Source organism: Lates calcarifer, linkage group LG13 (genome assembly GCF_001640805.2).
Source record: "Lates calcarifer isolate ASB-BC8 linkage group LG13, TLL_Latcal_v3, whole genome shotgun sequence".
In the NCBI taxonomy this organism is placed as follows: domain Eukaryota; kingdom Metazoa; phylum Chordata; class Actinopteri; family Centropomidae; genus Lates; species Lates calcarifer.
Window position 1 is genome coordinate 1,149,887 of NC_066845.1, and position 18,734 is coordinate 1,168,620.

At 42.7% G+C, this 18,734-nt stretch overlaps 1 protein-coding gene across 3 annotated transcripts in view; it reads left to right on the forward strand.

Annotated features, from left to right (window-relative positions):
• taok3a (TAO kinase 3a) overlaps nt 1-18,734 on the forward strand; it is a 64,582-nt gene that overhangs the window by 43,167 nt on the left and 2,681 nt on the right. For all 3 annotated transcript variants that reach the window (XM_051074882.1, XM_018703938.2, XM_018704002.2), the window contains 9 exons: nt 3,084-3,251; nt 4,661-4,858; nt 6,639-6,767; nt 12,490-12,726; nt 13,916-14,044; nt 15,053-15,256; nt 15,920-16,159; nt 16,691-16,903; nt 17,358-17,540. In XM_051074882.1, the coding sequence (XP_050930839.1) occupies nt 3,084-3,251; nt 4,661-4,858; nt 6,639-6,767; nt 12,490-12,726; nt 13,916-14,044; nt 15,053-15,256; nt 15,920-16,159; nt 16,691-16,903; nt 17,358-17,540 (1,701 nt within the window). The remainder of the gene's footprint in view (nt 1-3,083; nt 3,252-4,660; nt 4,859-6,638; nt 6,768-12,489; nt 12,727-13,915; nt 14,045-15,052; nt 15,257-15,919; nt 16,160-16,690; nt 16,904-17,357; nt 17,541-18,734) is intronic.

The window sequence follows — 18,734 nt, forward strand, 5'->3', positions numbered from 1 at the left end:
GGAATCAAGCACCCCACTGAGACTACTGCTTATTCTTTCTCTCTTTTTCCCCCTATTGCCTTGTAGCCATGGTCCTTAAGGGCTCCATAGAGCTTTTGTGTGCTGTTTCCACATCGGTCTTTTGATCAGCATCTAACTAACCGATTTTTAAATGCTGTTTCTACCCATCATATGTAGAGTTACTTAGTGTGTCCATTTGTTTTTGCACGCCATAAAATGTGCACCATTAGAAGCATTTTGGAAATGCCTCATTCCTTACTTCTTAATATAACAATCAGATTGCTTTTTACAAAAAAATCTTGTCACAAAGTCTGAAAAATTCCCAAGTCTGAAAAATGGACCTCAGGACTAGAAATGGCAACTTTTGGTATAGCTATTTACAAGGTCAAGGAGGAACCTCCAAGATAAAAATTTAGATAATTTTATTACGTCTCCAGGGAAAATAAGCAAAATTGTGTAACAAAGAAATGTAGCCACAAGTCAGTCATCCTGCCCAATAACACCTCTCTCTCACACACACACACACACCACAAAAACACAATGAACATACACTGTGTTAATCTGTCTATGTCCATTGTGTTTCCCTGTAGCTGAAGAGTTGATCTTTTTGTTTGTGTGACCAACAGGTAATCCTATTGACCCACTAAGAGATTTATGTTCTTGGTGATAGTGCTTAACAGTGCGGTAGCTCAAGCAGCAGCTTTCACACTTGCCTCCTACCTTAGGGAAGGTGTGAGGGTAGGTAGTGGTTAAACAAGGGGCTCTGGGCATCGTCAGGATGGGATCGATGTTCAGACTGGAATTCACTCTTCCCAGCACCCCTGACCCAAATCCCGTCCAAAAAAACAGTAAAGAGGGATAAGAACCAAACAGACTTTGGATCAGTGTCGAAGGGGCTGCTTTATGTTGAAGGGCTTTTTGGGGGTTGGGGCGTAGCTTATGATTAATACCCCACTTTCCCTTCTCAGACACACACAAAATCACTCTCAATGCACACACACAGTGACACACTCCTCCAAGCGCTTTAAAGAGGAAATCAGGTCACTAATCTGGGGGCCTCGAGCTATCAGTTATCTGGCTTCAGGTTAAACACCCTCTCTCCCTGTATACCTCATTCAGAGTAGTAGTAAGTATATAAATAATGAAATAGTAACTGCACAGACAGTGACCTCCTCTCTTATGTTCTCACAGTTTAGGCAAAAAATACTCTCTTGAACACTTAAAAATAGCTCTGGGTGTTATTTGGTTTTGGGTATATTCTTTTAATCCCATAAATTAACTAGTAAACCACAGATATTCCCAGTGTAACAGCAATTTCTAAGAGGATGAGAGGATGTGTTCATACTGATTATTTTTTCCAACTAACACTCCCAAACCCCAAAACACCATAAGGTTAATAATAGTAATATCTGAATAAATTCATTTAAGATCATAAATTGTGGATGCCCAACAGAGTTAATCTGGCAGAGGAGGCTGGTGACTGTACAGTATACTGTACATAGAGGGAAGGGACTGAAGATGCTGTGGAAAGGCTGTCACCTCTTCTTAACACTACCCTTATAATGAGGAAAAATCCTGGAGATAACTTCTCACTGGTCGATGGGATGGGGGGGTGGCCAACCACCCACACACTGTAGGTCCGTCAGAAAACGGGACAAATCACTCTCATCTCTATTTTGAGAGCGTGATGTCATTCCCCTGTGTCCTGACTAACCCATTACACCAGCATCTGTCACATGGAGAGGAAGGTGTGCAGAGAGAGAGAGCTGGGAATGGACCTAAAAATATATATTTTTTCATACAGTCCATATATTTATATTTTAGTCCAGTACTTTGAGGTTGCATACATTTCAGCCATTTAAGCATGCAATATTTTATGAATGAGAGTGACTAAGAGGAGGTGTGAATGTGTGTGTGTGGTGGAGTGGGTGGAAGCACAGGGGAGCGAAGATGTTTTGTTTTTGTTTTATTTTTATTTTCATCTTGTTGTCAGTACAGTAAACTGCCCTAAAAATACAAAAACAATAAGCAACTACACACACACACACACACACACACACACACACACCCCCGCAAAACCCCATTCCTACCCCCAACCTACTAGCCCCACCTGCCACTCTGACCTGCTGATTATGTAACATTGTAAATAATTACATAAATGCATAAAGGCCTGGCCTCCACCAAATTACACCTCCATAAAATTACAGAAAGGTTTGTTCCTTACAGTAGAACTGGTCACAGCTTAGAAATGTGATTTAAATGAGTCTTACCGATCAATCAGGAAATATCATTAAACGGTCAGCTTTTATAAAGGAAATCTGACTTTTGTGTCATTTTTGCTGTAGGAATTTGGCTACTTATTGTAAGAAATTTCAGGTTGCTAATATACAGCAGTGTATATAGTTTGGGGTCCCATATACTGTTATTAAATGATTCTTCTTAAATAACCCTTTTCTTCTCAGCCATGTTAATTTTTGTAGGCCTGCCAGAAAAAAACAAACAAAAAACCAGATTAAAAGACTGAAACCTCTCAATTAATTATCAGAATATTACTCATCGGTTGTTTTCTGTTTCTTGCTTTAATTTAATAGAGGCTGTCATTAACTCTGTGCCAAGGCAAATACAGTTAAGACATTATTTATTGGAAAGAAAAGGATTAAGTGTATTTGTGAAAATCAATTTTATGGACAATCTTACACAGATACTAGAGGATGTGCCGGGACTCCCAGGACCGGCTGAGCAACCTACAGGCGCCCTCTAGTGATAGTGGATGAAAGAAGTTGGTGGCAATGCAGTCCTTAAGTGTAAAATTAGACATCCTTTAAACACAATTTAGAGGACCTTTAAGAACTTCAGTGTGCAATATATAAGCTTAAAGGTTCTACAATTATAAGGATGTTCTCAAATCATAGTTTTCATGTTTACTGAGAATTGACTACTACTATATCATTTAAATTTCCTACATCTTTCCAGCAAACACCACCTCTTTGTTTGACTCCCAAATAAATCTTTATTGTCTGCTATTAATATATAAATATAAACTGCTCAACTCATTCATTTTCTCCCTGTTTTTTTCTGTCCAGCATGATTTTGTGCGCCGGGAACGATCGCCGCGCATTCTCATTGACCTCATCCAGAGGACCAAGGATGCGGTGCGTGAGCTGGACAATCTGCAGTATCGCAAGATGAAGAAGATTCTCTACCAGGAGAAACACAATGGACCCATGGGAGAGAGCCAGGAGGAAGAGGAGGTGGGTAGAAGAAGAGGAGGGACGAGGGACAAGGGGGAGTTGATTGGACAGAATTGTTTGTCAGGGGTAACAGTCGAAGGAGGCAAGTGGAGAACAAGGGATTAGAAACATGAAACCAGTTAAGCTCCATTTAAATTCTGTTCACTCTAACTTTCACCTCAAAGACAAGTCTGTCATCAGTTTCCAGTCCATCCATTTCCAAAGTGCACAGTGAATGTATAATCACAGCACAATAACTGAGACACTACTGTAGCTGAATAAACAGATGAATGATAGTCAGGTAGTCCACTAAGTCCACTAGTAGTCACTACTGCAACACATCACTTTCTTAGTTGGTACTGTGGTGAAGGAGTTTTTCACTTGAAAGCCAACACACAGGATCTCAGACTCAGTACAAAGGAAGAGGACAGGCTTCTTAGTCTGAAGTGATGTTATAGAAACCTCGAGAAAGCACTTAAGTTTAAAAGGGGAAGGAATCAGATACACTGGCTCTGGCTTTTTCAGTTCTGGTATGGTAAAAAAAAACAAAAAAAACACTGGAATACAGTTGATGGCTGCTCACAGAGGTTTAGCCCGTTGACATCACAACAAGCAGGAGCCTTTCTCCTGCAGCTGCTGTAGCCTGACATTGAGATGAAATGCCCCTTCGTTGACCTGGCCTGAGGCAGCATGAACGGGCATGGACAAGCCAGCAGCCACCACAGTAGTGTCATCCTACACCACGTGACGCAATTCAGAACAGCCACTAGACCTCACTGCAACAAGACACCGCTGAAGGCTTTACTGAGAAATCTGCAGTCCCAAACCTTGCTCTCTGGTTTGCTCATGGTGGGATCTGTTGTGTCTCTCTCTGTAAATTTTCTAAGATAGAAAATATGGTCTAGACCTGCTCTATATGTACAGTGCCTCAAGATAACTTCTGTTGTGAATTGGCACTATATAAATAAAATTGACTTGACTTGAGGGGAAGATGAAGTCCATGTGGAAAGACTGATTATAGCATCCTGATCTATAATTCTACACTTCACTTAACTGAATTGTCTGCTACTGTACAGTTTGATTCCCTTTATCTGTAATGTACACACACTCAAGTGAACATCTCAGTCAGACTGATGTGCATTAACATAAGCACTGACACAGATGAATGATACTAACACATACACATCTTAACAATTAGAGGCTAATTGGCAATTTAGCATGACTTTGACTCTAATGCAATCCAGAGGTCATTATTTTCCCTTTGTTGAGGTGACTGTGTTTAATGATACAAGTTGGAGAGACCTCTGTACTTTAGGGTGAAGGACATGCAAGTCTATGTGTGTATGTTTTTGTGTTTCCGCAATTTCATGACTTGTGAATGTTCATTTGTGGAAGCATGTCTTTATGAACACATGGATGTTCACCTGCAGGACAGCGAGGCAGCCAGCTGTAAGATGAACAGCCTGGGCAGCAACCACTCCATCCCCAGCACCTCGGTCAGCACGGGCAGCCAGAGCAGCAGTGTGAACAGCATGCAGGAGGTACTGGACGACAGCTGCTCTGACATGACCATGATGCACCCCCAGGACTACAGCAGCACCTTGGACTCCTCCCCACACACCAAGAAGGTAAAGGTCAGGGGTGAAGGGGTGGGGCGGTGGGTATTTAGAGCTGGATGACTGATTAAAAGTTGCACCATACCAAACTGGATCTTGAAAAGCAGTGTGAGCAGTTCTAGGTAGCTCCCAAAACCTTTTCTCTGATGAGATGAGCATTCATTGACACCTACCTGTCATGTTCCAAATGAGTTTATCTGAATATGTTTTAACTGGGCATAATTTATCACTATTACAAGCAATAATTTTTTTCATACATTGTCATGACTCTTTCCTCAGAAGATACAGTGTATTTCTACTTCTCTGCCTGATTGAATTCTAGTTTTCACACACTCTTAAATCACAGAACGTGACAGTAGGTTGTTGGGAGAGAGAAGCATGTCCTACAGTGTGGTGTTAGATCCATACATAGTTGTAATTCACATCTTTACTGCACCATACCGTCATGTCAGTCAAACACAAAGACAATAAGCACTAAAATGGTAAGGTTAAGGTGTGAATTTAGAAAACTTTGCAGTGTCATAGTGTCACTGCTCATGAAGGTGCCACGCCTCTAAAGTGCTGCTATAGCATTTAAAAAAAAACAAACAGCTTGCCTCAACTAGGGGTGTAACAATTCTGAAACCAAGACTCAAACCACAATACAAACGTCCCCAATTTCATATTGCGTGAAAGTTAGTTAGAGATTGAAGACTGCCCAGGCACAATCAAGATGTTCATCTGATATAGAGAAAACAAATAGGCACCTCCTCAGGACACAAACAACTTTTTACTTTCCCTGTAATTGCCCTCTTATTTAATTTGGTCAAGCAGTTCTCTTGCAGTAATGAACACTTTTCCCACAATGCCATGCACCTTGGTTTCTAAGAATCTTATTCCTCAATGAGTACGTAAAAGACAGCAGGCACAATCAACAAATGTCATGTTACTAGTACAGTCACTTCCTTTCTGAGGTAATAACTGCACTCCAGAAATGGAAAGGGCACATGGCTCAGTGCAAACATCCTCTGGGTTTCTCTCACTGTTTTCAGTATGCGTAATCCCCTCCCCCCTGAAACCATGGAAACCATCGACACAGTGCTCACTGTTTGGCAGATTGCTTCAAGTTCATCACTGACACCGTTCACACTCCAAGAACAAAGGCTGTGTACACATGTCGACAAGCAGCACACACACTCCCTGCAAATTCCCCTCTTACAACTCTGTCAACCTGCAAACACACACGCTCGCTCACATATTCAGTGCACACAGGTCAACACAATGCCTGACTTAAAAATCTGCGAAGAGAGGGCTGTCACTGCTCTGTCATTCTCTTTCTTCATCTGCTCTTTGTATTTTGACAGTGCCTGAATAAGGATGTCACTTCATGAACAGACAGCCAGTGTGTTGTTTCAAGTTCAGGGGCTGAGCTGAGAACAAACGAAAGTGACACATATTGTTTTCAGATGCTGACGAAGATCCCTCCTCTCATGAATCAACTCTTTGGTCCCCAGGCTCCTGAAAATGTTCAATTAGTTTTTAATTGTGCTGACATTTCGTCATGCTTTGCAAGGTTACAGTTGACACAGTTTTAGCAAATGCTGAAGATTCCTTTTGATACCTAGACGTTGCGTGATTAAAATCAATGGGGAGTTTTTATACGACTACACTTTTGAGTGAGTTTTCACCTTCATTTTTACACCTTGTTCACTTCAGTGCCATTTGTTCTTGTTTTATTTCAAAAGAAAACAGCTTTGTTACTTAATCAACAACTTTTACTCATTGGCTTTTCTCCTATTTATGTTTCGCCCAGGACCATCAGTACAACTGGGACGATGGGATCCACAGGGACCACAGGCCAGAGCCGAGGCCAGCCTCCTCCAGTCAAGCCCAAAACTACAAGAACCAGGGCCGCTTTGCCACCATAAAGTCAGCCTCTCTGGTAAGATTTAACAAATCTCTCCTCTTTTCTATTGTTTTTTCTTTTTGACATCCTAAAATATGTTGTTTTTTTTTTTTTTAGCTTTAAGGGATTCAGGACCATTAATTTGTGGAGAATTCACCTTGAAAAGTTGTGTTGATTTGAAAGCCAAAAAAAGGAAAAACGTCTTCTTACAGAAGCCAAAATCTTGTGTTATGTTTTCACTGTAGCAGCAGCTGCACATAAAACATGTCATTGAGTGTGAAGGAGATTGAGTGTGATGAAATGTCTCCATGCTGAAAAAATGCGGTGTGTGTGTTCATGTTGGATATAGAAGCTGGTCTATCTTTCCTTTGTGGACTCTTCACCCTGTTATTTTTCTTTCTATCCGTCCATCTTTTGCTCTTTACCTCTCTCTCGCTCTCTGTTTCAGCTCTCCAGTTCAGGCCCATTCTCTCCCACAGATCTCCATTTCTCCACTGTCATTCCTCTCTTTCACCTCACTCCTTTTGTTTCCCCCCTCTTGCTCTACGCCTTGCATTACCACTCCCCTCCTGTCCGCCCTCTCCTTTATTTCTCCCTCTCCTGCACTTGATAATACATCATTCTCAGACCTGACTCAATATTCTAAGTTGAAGGGGGTTGGAATTTTCTCTCTCTCTCCCTTTATTCCTATGTCTCTCTGTCTCTCTCTCCCTCCCTGTCTGTTGTCATGGAAACCGGCTCTAGTAACTAGTAAGTAGTTGTGGTGTTGTGTGTAAGCCTGTGAGTGTGCACATGTGTGTGTGTGGTTTTACCCATCCATGACCCAGTGATTTTAATTGTGAGTCCCTTCTGTTGTCAGGTCTTAAACCAGACATCAGAGACCATGAGCAAGAAAGATGTTGTGTGTGTGTGTGTGTGTGTGTGTGGTGTGTGTGTGTGTGTGTGTGTGTGTGTGTATGTGTATCCTCCAACTGTCCTTGACCAGAGCATGAACCACTGATGGACCAGGACTGTGTGTGTCTTTCATCTGTGTTCACACGTTACTGGAGGTTTCTTGGTTTTTTTGTCAGTCTTACAGTCATAATCTCTCTTGCAATCACATTGACATGATTGGATCTGTATGAGTCATTCTGGAAGTACACATATACAGTGTACACCATTAAAGTTGGTGGGTTGAAAATAAAAATGCGCCATTGCTCTAAAATTCCAGAGTGAGACAGTGAATAAAAAGAGGCAACCCTGTCAGCAACGTACCTTTCATTTATTATTATTATTATTATTATTATTTATTTCAAACTTCTGTAAGACATTTATTTCATTGTCTCATTGGGCAAACACTCTCTTTGCAGAAGCCTCTGTATCCAACCTTACCAACCTTTTTGGCTTGTGAATGTCTACTGGTTTTATGTTCACCAGTTGTGACCAAAGAGTGATTAGCTTTCTTTTTTAATATGAATGAGTTTATATAATATTATCAAGTTACTAGGCCATAATTATGATTTATCTCATTATTTTTGACATATTATCTCTCTTGACATTCAAATTCATCCTCCTCTCATTACTCAGAAAGACTCTCTCTCTTTCCTGACTGCAAGTTCCCAGTTTAAAAGTTTAGCAGAGCAAACTAACACCTGGTCAACAAATGCTAGCACCGACTGTGTTTGTCATTTGCTTAGCTTACTCTTCATTATAGCGCAGGCTGGTTGTCGCCCTACAACAAGCACAAATGCTATAGGCCACCAAGCCAAGTAGCACAAGATAGCCATTAGCTACATCCATGTACCATAGCTGCTGGACCCCAGTAAATGTTCCTGTCTTACTTTCTCAAGCTAGCTTACACAAAGCTTCCATAATAAGAGAGATAAGACCGGGTGCTAATTGGGGAGACGAGACAAATTTTTGTTCCCACACTAACGGTGTATGGTGACAATAAGCCTACCTCTTCCTCGCTTTACACAATGAGGGTGCTCTGGTGAAATTTATTCTTACACACAAAAGACAGATAATTGTGTCCTGTGTCCTCTTCTTACATAAATTCAACTTTAAAAGGACAAAAATATACTTCCTTTTTCCCATTTATCTGTCCAGGAATCACTTTAACATGATAGAGACATTGTCAGCATGCTATAGACTTCTAACAGTTCTGGCTCATTGTAAGTTGCTGTGGATTAAAGTCAAACTAAAATAACCTCCAATTTAAGCAGCTGAGGTGGCACACACACTGCGTCGACAGCTCAGTGTAACTGAGGCTGTCTGTCTTGAAAGGGAGGCGGCATAGTGTAAACCACAGTATGTCGGTCATGTGATAGCGCTGGTCCTGCCTTCCGGCGCTGAAAGAGATGACATCATCTTTTTCTGTCGAGCACAGACGTCCTCAGATTGGCCTCGACTCGCTGAGACTGGAATCAGCAGGTAGACAAAGAGAGAGAGAGGGAGAGAGAAGAATGGGGGGGTCCAGATGGTGAGGGGTGATGGATCGCCAAAGAAGGGAGAGAGAGATGAAGATGGACAACAGGAAAAGAGAGAGATCATGAACAAGAAGAATTGATTTAAAAAAAGGGAGAAATAAAAAAAAAAACTGGCAGTAATAAGGTGCATCCTCAGAGACACAAGTATGAGTATGAAATCTGCAATATTTCCAAAAGACAAAGGTAAATCATGGTGATGGAAGGAGATTTGGAGAGATTAAATGGTGAATGAAATGAAAGAGTATGGTAGCAGGAGGAGGTAAAGACATGGAGCATGCAGACGGCAGATATCAGGGAGATAAGAAGGACAAGGACAGATAAACAGAGGTGAGGCAGAAGCCCAGTGCAGATTGAAATCTGGACTGACAAAGAAGGACAAGGGTTTAGAGAGGCAAAAAAGAGGGTTTGTCACCCAGAGGTGACATGAAGCACAGAGTCCAATCTGGTGTAATGGAGAGAAAATGGAGAGAAAAAGAGCAACAAGAGAAGAGTAAGGGGTAAAAGTGAAGGGAAGGACAGATAAAAGGAGATGTGGGAAGGAGACGAAAGAAAGCAGGATGAAAATTTATCAAGGGAGATGTAAAAAAAAAGGACGAAGAGGGAGGAAAACGGCAGTGAGAGATGGGATGGAAAGAAAGAGGGAGAATGAATGTGAGACACATGTAGCGAGTGAGAGGGAGGGCAGGGGTTATTATAGGTCAGATGAAGTAACTGACTGAGGTGTAAGCCGGGTGTGAGAGGCAACATCGTTGTAAAATACTTCACCTCATCTGCCGCTTGAGTCGTCCTCAGCTCTCGGTTGCAGGTTGTCAACACGTCAACAGTGCAGCATATTGCAGTCACGTGTAAGACGCATCAGGACATGCATTTTCCCATCAGTCAGCTGTTTTTGCCAGCAGTTAAAGCTCATAGCAGTATGCTTTATTGGTATCTGTTAAATAGGTATAAAGCAGAAAATGATTAAATGTCATTTAACCAAATGCACCTCTCTGCATTTGCATCCCTTTTGAGGCCCAGCACATAGTTGAGAATACAGAGCCCCCCCCCCCAACACACACACACACACACACTTTTGTGCATCTACAGGAAAACAGGACAATAAATGAGGGTCTGTAGAGGCTTTTTGCTTCCCCTCTTTAGCCAGATGACTTCACCATGTGTTACCATACATCTGTAGCAACATTCAAAGTACAGCTATTGCTTCTTTTTCTGTCTTCTACCTGACAAAGAGCCTGTTCAGTCTTGAAAAAAATACTGTTCTTTATCTAAGTAGGAACAACATTACAGTGTTGCAAGTCTAGTCAAGTCAAAGAGCTGTGCTGTCCGTGTCCTGCAAACCATCTTCCATGCTCAGCAAGTTGAATGCCTTCTTTGCAACACTGAATTCTATTAGGAAAACAACCTTGACCTCCTCTGGTAAATGGTTTTTACTCAAATCATGGGCAAAATAAAGAAAGTCCTTTAGGCTGTTACCAGCCAGGAGCACAGACTTCTTTATATATATTTATATATATTTTTTTAATTTTTTTAATTGGCATTTTAATACTCTTTTGAGACTCTTTGTGATAATGTCTCTTTAAAAATTGTGATGGCCCTGGTTGTGTATTGAGGAGGAGAGCTGGAGTCAATTCATGTTTGCTGACACCAGACACCTGCTGAACACACACAGCTCAAACTGTCTGTGGCTATTAAGGAGACAATTGTGAGTGCTCGCCCTGCTTATTCGCTATTACACATATCAGTCACATCAAGCACCACCAGCACAACATTTCTTCTGTTCAACAAATCATGTCTCCTCAGTGCAACACTCCCAAAGAGTACAAAGTTATTTAAGACAGACCACCTTGAACTGCAAAATAAGTAAGTTCAGCTGCTAAATTCCCACTGATCTCACTGAAACATTCACCTTTGGCCTGCATGCCTCCCACCCCCACCCCCCCTCTCCCTGAATATGATCTCCTATCCAGTCCCTGAGCCTTGTGTGAAAGAGGCCATCACATGACGTGACTTGGCCCTTTGTGGCAGCATGCAGGATGGCAGCAAAGCAAGTGACTAGGATTGGGAGCTGCTATTACAGTAGGGGTATTGATTCAGTACAGATTAAGGAGGAGAGCAGCTCAACCATCTACTTCCACACCAGCAACCCCCCCCTCCTCCCACCTTGTTTTTTACCTCTTGATGCTCTTACTTTACTTCTCATTATTTCCATTTTTTCCCTTCTAACTCTCTCCCAGTCACTCTCCATCTGCTGTTTCTCCTTTGCAATCACCCCCCCTCCCCTCATCTCTCTGCCTGCTCCTCTATACCCCCCCCCTCCTCCAACTTCTCTCACTCTTTCTCAATGAGGTATTCATGTGACCCACCTGCTGTCCGCCGCTTAGCGTTAGCCTGACTAAAGAGCCGCTCTGTGCTCTTGTTGGCCTGTGGAGTTGGCCTGCCTCATTCACAGTTCACACGCCTGCCTCGGCCGCTGCGTGCCCAGGGCGGGAACCAAGGAGAGAGAGAGGGAGGGCAGGGAGGGGGGTCCTCATCCAGTAAAGAGGTGGGGGGTTCTCAGGGTGGCATCGGAGCTCAGACAGGGTTCTGTCGGGCATAGGATGCTGCACAAGGTTCCTGGATGCTGGTGCACTTGGCTAAAGTAGCCATCATGTTTGGCCTGAGGAGTTCAGGTGGAAGTTATGAGAAGATGCGGAGCGAGTACTACCTAGACGCGGAGAACCCTTTCTGTCCTCAGGTTGGTGTGTCGGGTGTAGGTTTGGCTAAACCTAAACCTAAAAGGGGGGTGACGTTTCTGTTAAGACATCCAGTATGGTCCTTGTCTTTGATTTAATATGAATATTTAGCTGTTTTCTGTTCATTTTTTTCTTGCTCCATCAGGTTTAAATACATCTCAGATCCTTTTTGGTCGCCTGATTTATGCATTGACGATGTATGTGCGATGGTCAAATGAAAGAGCTTTTGTTGGGCTCTAGTGGTAGCTTCATCTAAAGGGATTTCACAGTATTTCTTTTTTAATATCTTAATTTCCTATCACTTGTTGAAACCTTTGTAGTTGGTGATTGCAGCAGCTGAACAGACTTCTGTTTTCAGCTCTTCTCTGAAAAGATAACCTGGATTAATTGATACAGCATATTGACAAAGGACAGGTGATGTCAAGCGTTGCTGTTTGGATGCACACTATGTTTTAAAACCCATTAATCTCTTGTGTATGTTTAACTATGTGGTTTTTGGTCCGATTAAAAAATCAGACATCACGGCGCTCACATCTCCTAACTTGTCTTTCTCCACAGGTGACCAAGCAGATCCACGAGCATGAGCAGGAGAGCGAGCTGCGGGAGCAGATGTCGGGCTACAAGCGAATGCGGCGGCAGCACCAGAAGCAGCTGATCGCCCTGGAGAACAAGCTGAAGGCCGAGATGGACGAGCACCGGCTCAAGCTGCAGAAGGAGGTGGAGACGCAGGCCAACAACGCCTACATCGAGCTGGAGAAGCTGGCAAAACGCCACGCTGTGCAAACTGAGAAGGAGGTGGGATTTGAGGGGGGGTTGGGGGTGGTGGTTTGGTCATAGGACATGAGTGGAAAACATGAGTGGATGCATAAGTATGGTAACCCCTAAGTTATTTCACAGATGATCACGTCGACCTACATGTACCATGCAACAGTTGGCTAGGGGATAAGGTTTGCTTTGGAAAATCAGGGGAGGACATGATGTTGAAGTTGTTACGGTTCTGTTGTTGCTGGAGGAACGTTTGTAGAAATTCTGTTCAAAAATGTTCTTGATTGAACCATGAAGCTCCATCCTCAGTCTTACATTGAGTACCAAGGAAAATTTAGTCAAGACTTTACACACTGCTGCCACCCAATGATCCATACGATGAAACACAAGGGCAGAAGTGGGTCACAGAATGTCACACTCTGAAAAACAAGCCGCATATCTCAGTGATTAGCACGCAGCTTGCCATAGCAGCCAGGGAGATAGTATATCTGCTCATATAGACCAGCAGGCACCCCTAAAAAACAACATAAACACACAATGTCACATGTCATATGTGGGTGACGCATCACTCAGCTTAACCAACTGGTTACTAGGTATTGGTTTACAGTACACGACATATCCTCTGGTCTGAAAATAGGCTGCTTTAGCAATTAAGTCTACCATTTTGATACTTTTGATACTAATCCAAAACACTACACTGAATGTCTATAAATTGACCACATCTTCAACAACCAGTGACATCTAACCAGAACTAACCAATCAGCTCACAGCTGGTCATGTTGTAATCAAGCAGGACAAACATGTGAGAAGTTACCCAACATGAGATTAAGGGCTGCAATTAATTATTAATTTCATCACGGATTTAGCTCTAGATTATCTCCTTGATTGATCTTTTTTAATTGTTTAAAATTTGTGAAATGTTTTGAAAAATGGTTGTAAGAATGTCTTGTTTTGTACAACCTGCAGTCCAAAACCCAAAGATATTCAGTTTACCAAGATATGAAATTAACAATCCTCTCACTGGAGAACCTGGGACCAAAATGAAAATAGTTGAAATGATGAATTGGTTACCAAGGTAACTCTTGTTATCTTGATATACTGTGGATTTTAGGCGGTGTGAGTGTAACTGTTCACAGTACAGCACTGAGCTTGTAGCCTGCGTTCAGTTAAGAACTCTATGCTGAGCCTGTTTCCCTCCTTGTTTCATGTCTCCCTCCAGATGAAGACGGCGTTGGCGGATGAGAAGAAGTTCCAGCAGCAGATCGCGGCCCAGCAGAAGAAGGAGCTGACCACTTTTCTGGATAATCAAAAGAAGCAGTACAAACTCTGCAAGGAGAAGATAAAGGAGGTGTGCCGCATTTGTTGGTTTCCTTTTTCCTCCTCAGGCGAGCTCCTTTGTACGCCTCGCTCGTGTGTGACACATGGTCCTGTATGCTGTTTACTGTTGAATCAGCCCTCCTCCACACAAACATGCACATTCAGTACCTCCGAAGTGGTCTTTTTCAAAAGTTGTGCTGAGTCACTCAGCCTACTCACTATGTACCTACACATGTATACACACACAAACAAGGAAACCCACAATTCCATACGCACAGTGTAGCATTTATGTGCCTCCACAGCCTTGAAATTGAGTCCAGAGAATACTCCTGTGGGCTGGGAGTGTGATACACTGTGTTTTTCAGTTACAAGATAAGTGACCAAAATTAGGTCAGCGCAGTTAAAAGAAAGCATCGCTGGCTGGGAGAGATATTTCCCACCAACTGAGGGCTATAACGGAATTATACACCACAGAGAGGGGGGATCAGGCTCATGTGTTAAGTGCATTAGCGTGAGTTGTAGATTACCTTAAAGCCCATGAAAGAGAAGAGAAAGAGAACTAATACTGAGGAGGGATAGATTTGGCTGAAATTATCTTTTTTCCCCCCAACCCTTCCTTGCTATGAAAGTCAGCTGCAGTTCAACACAAAAGGTCAACTGGAGTTTGTTGTACGCTCTACAAACGCTGGATAATGTAGATGTGTACAGAGGCTTTTTCTTCCACATTCAGAAATATGCATATACAAAACTGTTTAGGAAATCTGCTTTTCACGTATCCACTGGTTTAGACTAATATCAAATTAGTCCCTCACCCACTGCCCATAGTGGATAATCCCTGATTAATATGGACAAATAAAACTTAAAAAACACATGAAAAACCAGCCCAAAATGTCAGATAAATCTACCAACCACGATTCAGATTAATTTATCACTGGCTACAGCCTCGTACAAATTCTAACCTTTAACCCTTTGTCCTGTACTTGTCAAAACAGCCTCTTCTCACAATTCCTCTGCTTTGAACTTTCACCCTCTTTCTCAGGAAATGAACGAGGACCACAGCACACCCAAGAAGGAGAAGCAGGAGCGTCTGTCCAAGCACAAGGAGAACATGCAGCATTCCCAGGCTGAGGAGGAGGCTCACCTCCTGGCCCAGCAGAGGGTCTACTATGACAGGAACTGCCGCGCCTTCAAGCGCAAAGTCATGATTAAGAGGCACGATTTGGAGCAGGAACAGATCAGAGAGGTGTGGAGGACGTACATTCTTAAATACACCACGTGTGATTCAATAAGTCATACATTTAAAATGGATTTGGTTTTTCATTTCATTGTTAAAAAATTCAACTCAGGATCACCAGACTGTTTATTTCCAGTTTGAATTGAAGTAAAATCCCTGTTTATGTGATGTTGGTGTGAACAGGCCCAACGTGACTGGAAAACAAAATACATTTTGCAAACAGCAGTGAGTCCTTAATAACTAGACCCATTGTTCTTTAGATCTGTGAGGTGTTTCCCATTAATTATAAGAAGATTATTACAGAGTAAAGCAAGGCAGCAATGTCATAATCTGAAAAGCTGTTGTGTAAATCTGGAAGAAGTCTTAGAGGGTCCAAAAGCTTTCTGTCGGGAAAATACACAAAACTCTGATTCACGTTTTAGATGATGGTTTTAATGTGTCAGTTAACAGAAAAAGGAAGCGTAAAAAGAGTTTTAATGTGTGATATGTATTGATTTTTTTCAGCTGTTGATTATGACAGCCAGTGTTCTAAGCTTGAAACAGGAGGAAAATTGATTTCTACAAATGAAAATGTGAATTGAAAACAAGCTGAGCAAACAATGTTAATCAATAGCACTCACTGCAAGTCACCCATACATTCCCTCCCTTCCATCTCCACCTTTTCCTTCCTAGGAGCTGAACAAGAAGAAGACCCAGAAAGAGATGGAGCACGCCATGCTGATCCGCCACGACGAGTCCACACAGGAACTGGAGCAGAGGCAGCTGAAGACCCTGCAGAAGCTGCGGATGGACCTGATACGCCTGCAGCACCAGACGGAGCTGGAGAACCAGATCGAATACAACAACCGACGCGAGCGCGAACTCCACCGCAAGCATGTGCTGGAGCTCCGGCAGCAGCCCAAGAACCTCAAAGTGAGTCGACACAGTGATGCTGAAGTTTTCAGTCCAGGATTTTACACATACGGTTTGTTATTGTCGTGAGGACACAGGTGCTTGAAATGAAACTTTTTTGAAGCGCTTCTGTTTCTGGATTCATTTCAAAAAATGTTCTTGTGTCATTGAAAAGACAAACTGGTTTCACCTCTAAGATGGCGCAAGCCATGAGTAACATCTTTTGTGTTTTGAGTAGTTTTTGATAACACAGTGATGCAACATGGATGTAACTGAATGAATCTGGAAAGAACGGTGAAAGAGAACATACAAAATGTGTCATCTCCAAATGTCACTTCATTTTAATTTGCTTTTGAGGATAACAAAGACTAGAAGTGGGATTTCTGCCTGTGGCTATATGAGACCTTTAACCTTTAGCAGCAGAATTCTGACTATATGAAACTTAAGACAGGGAGTAAATGAACAGACTTTAAAACTGATCTGCTCTTTCATTTCAACATTCCACGTTCTTTTCTCATTGTTTCTTCTGTCTGTATCTCTCGTCTTTACCAGGCGTTGGAACTGCAGATCAAGAAGCAGTTCCAGGACACATGTAAAGTACAGACCAAGCAGTACAAGGCCCTGCGCCATCACCAGATGGAAGTTACGCCCAAGGCCGAGCACAAGACGGTGCTCAAGGCCCTGAAGGATGAGCAGACACGCAAGCTGGCCATCCTGGCTGAGCAATATGAGCAGAGCATCAATGAGATGATGGCCTCGCAGGCGGTGAGTAGAGAGAGGTTAACGTGATCGTTTTTTATAAACAAAGATTAGCAAGGAGGGCGTATTTTGATGCAAGAAATGTAGTTTTCTGAATGAGATTATGAGGCCTGGCTCTGCACCTGTTGCTTATGCTTGTACATTTTTCTCCTTGTTTGTTCTCCCTTTCTGTCTCATCCTCATTTGCAATCTCTCTTCATGTCTTTTCCCAACCCCTCCTCCTCCCTGTCCATGTCCTGTCTGTCCCTGTTGCCCTTCCATTTTCCTCCATCCTTTCGTTCGCCGCTTCCCCTCACATCTTTTCTCTATTCCCTCTTCCTCCTCTCTCTCTCCTTTTGTGTGTCTTATCCATGTTCCCTCCCATCTCACCCCTGTCTCCCCCTCTCTCTTTCTGTCTCTCCCTATCTGTCTCTTTGTACCTCCCTCTCCCCTGTTGCGGGTCCATGGTCGGCTGTGTCAGCTGCGTCTGGACGAGGCCCAGGAAGCCGAGTGCCAGGCCCTGAGGCAGCAGCTGCAGCAGGAGATGGAGCTGCTCAATGCCTACCAGAGCAAGATCAAGATGCAGACCGAGGCGCAGCACGAGCGCGAGCAGCAGAAGCTGGAGCAGAAGGTGTCCCTGCGCCGGGCTCACCTGGAACAAAAGGTGTGGTGAAGGAAACGCTCATGTCATTTTAGAGAAGCCTTTATGACATGGCTGCATGTTTTAAAAACAAAAAACTGAAGAGAATTTATTCCCTCTCTCTTCTGACCCAAACCTGGTGTTTCTCTAGAAAGACCTCCACCAATTTGAATTTCACAAAATTTCCAAGGGCAAAGAAAATTTTAAAATTAAAAATAGAAAACAGAAATTTGTGACAATTAGCAAGAATTTACAAGACAGCAGGTGCTACAGAGAGAGACAGGAAGCAACCTAAGGCCTCAGGGTTTTGTGTGTATGACCAAATGCAACACCATGAATGCCTCTGAGGAGAGACTGTCTGAAAGTGTGTGGCGTTACCTCTCTTTGTATGATTCATCATATCTCATCCATCTCTATAAACAGTTTTGCCTTGAGGTCTGTTGAGACAACACTTTAAACTGCTCAATCAGAATCAGAATCAGAATCCTTTATTAACCCCTTGTGGGAATTGTTGAATAAAAATCAATAAAAGGGCACTCTCTGAAAAATCACTAACCTTCACACAGTGATCATCCTTCAAAATCCAACAGTCGTCCTCTCCTTAACTGATTGCATTGTTGACAGCTGACAATCCTTACTTGTGTTCCGTCCTCCAAGATCCTGCTCCAACAGGACTTACAGTACAAAGAAACCTTTTAAATATCTGGAGCATGCCCGTCTGCAGACACACAAACAACAATAGATGGTAGTAAGTCGACATACAAACAGCCCAGCTCTGGTTTTTTGCGCATGCCTTGATGCTCAAGCGAACAGGTCCGGATGCAGATTTGCATCCACCTAAGCAGGCAGCGCGGGCATGAAAGGCGACCCAGACAGACATTCATGAGTCCACACAGACACACACACACAGATTTCCCTCACCACAGGTGGTGATGACAGTGGCATGCCTTCCTGCAGGGAGCAGGCAACCATTTCTCTCCCACTCACTCGTAATGATGGTGAAATCTCTAGACGACAGTATTGTTCTCTTCTTACGACATTTTTGTCGTTTTCTATTTATAATATTTCACACTTAATGCAGTTTAGCTTATAATTATAGCTTGCTCTTAATAGGTTGTTGTATGGGTCCAATTTAAATTGTCTTATGCACAAACTCCCAAGATATACCTAAAATCACTCTAATGTAAACTCATTAACAGACATTTTATTGCTTTGACT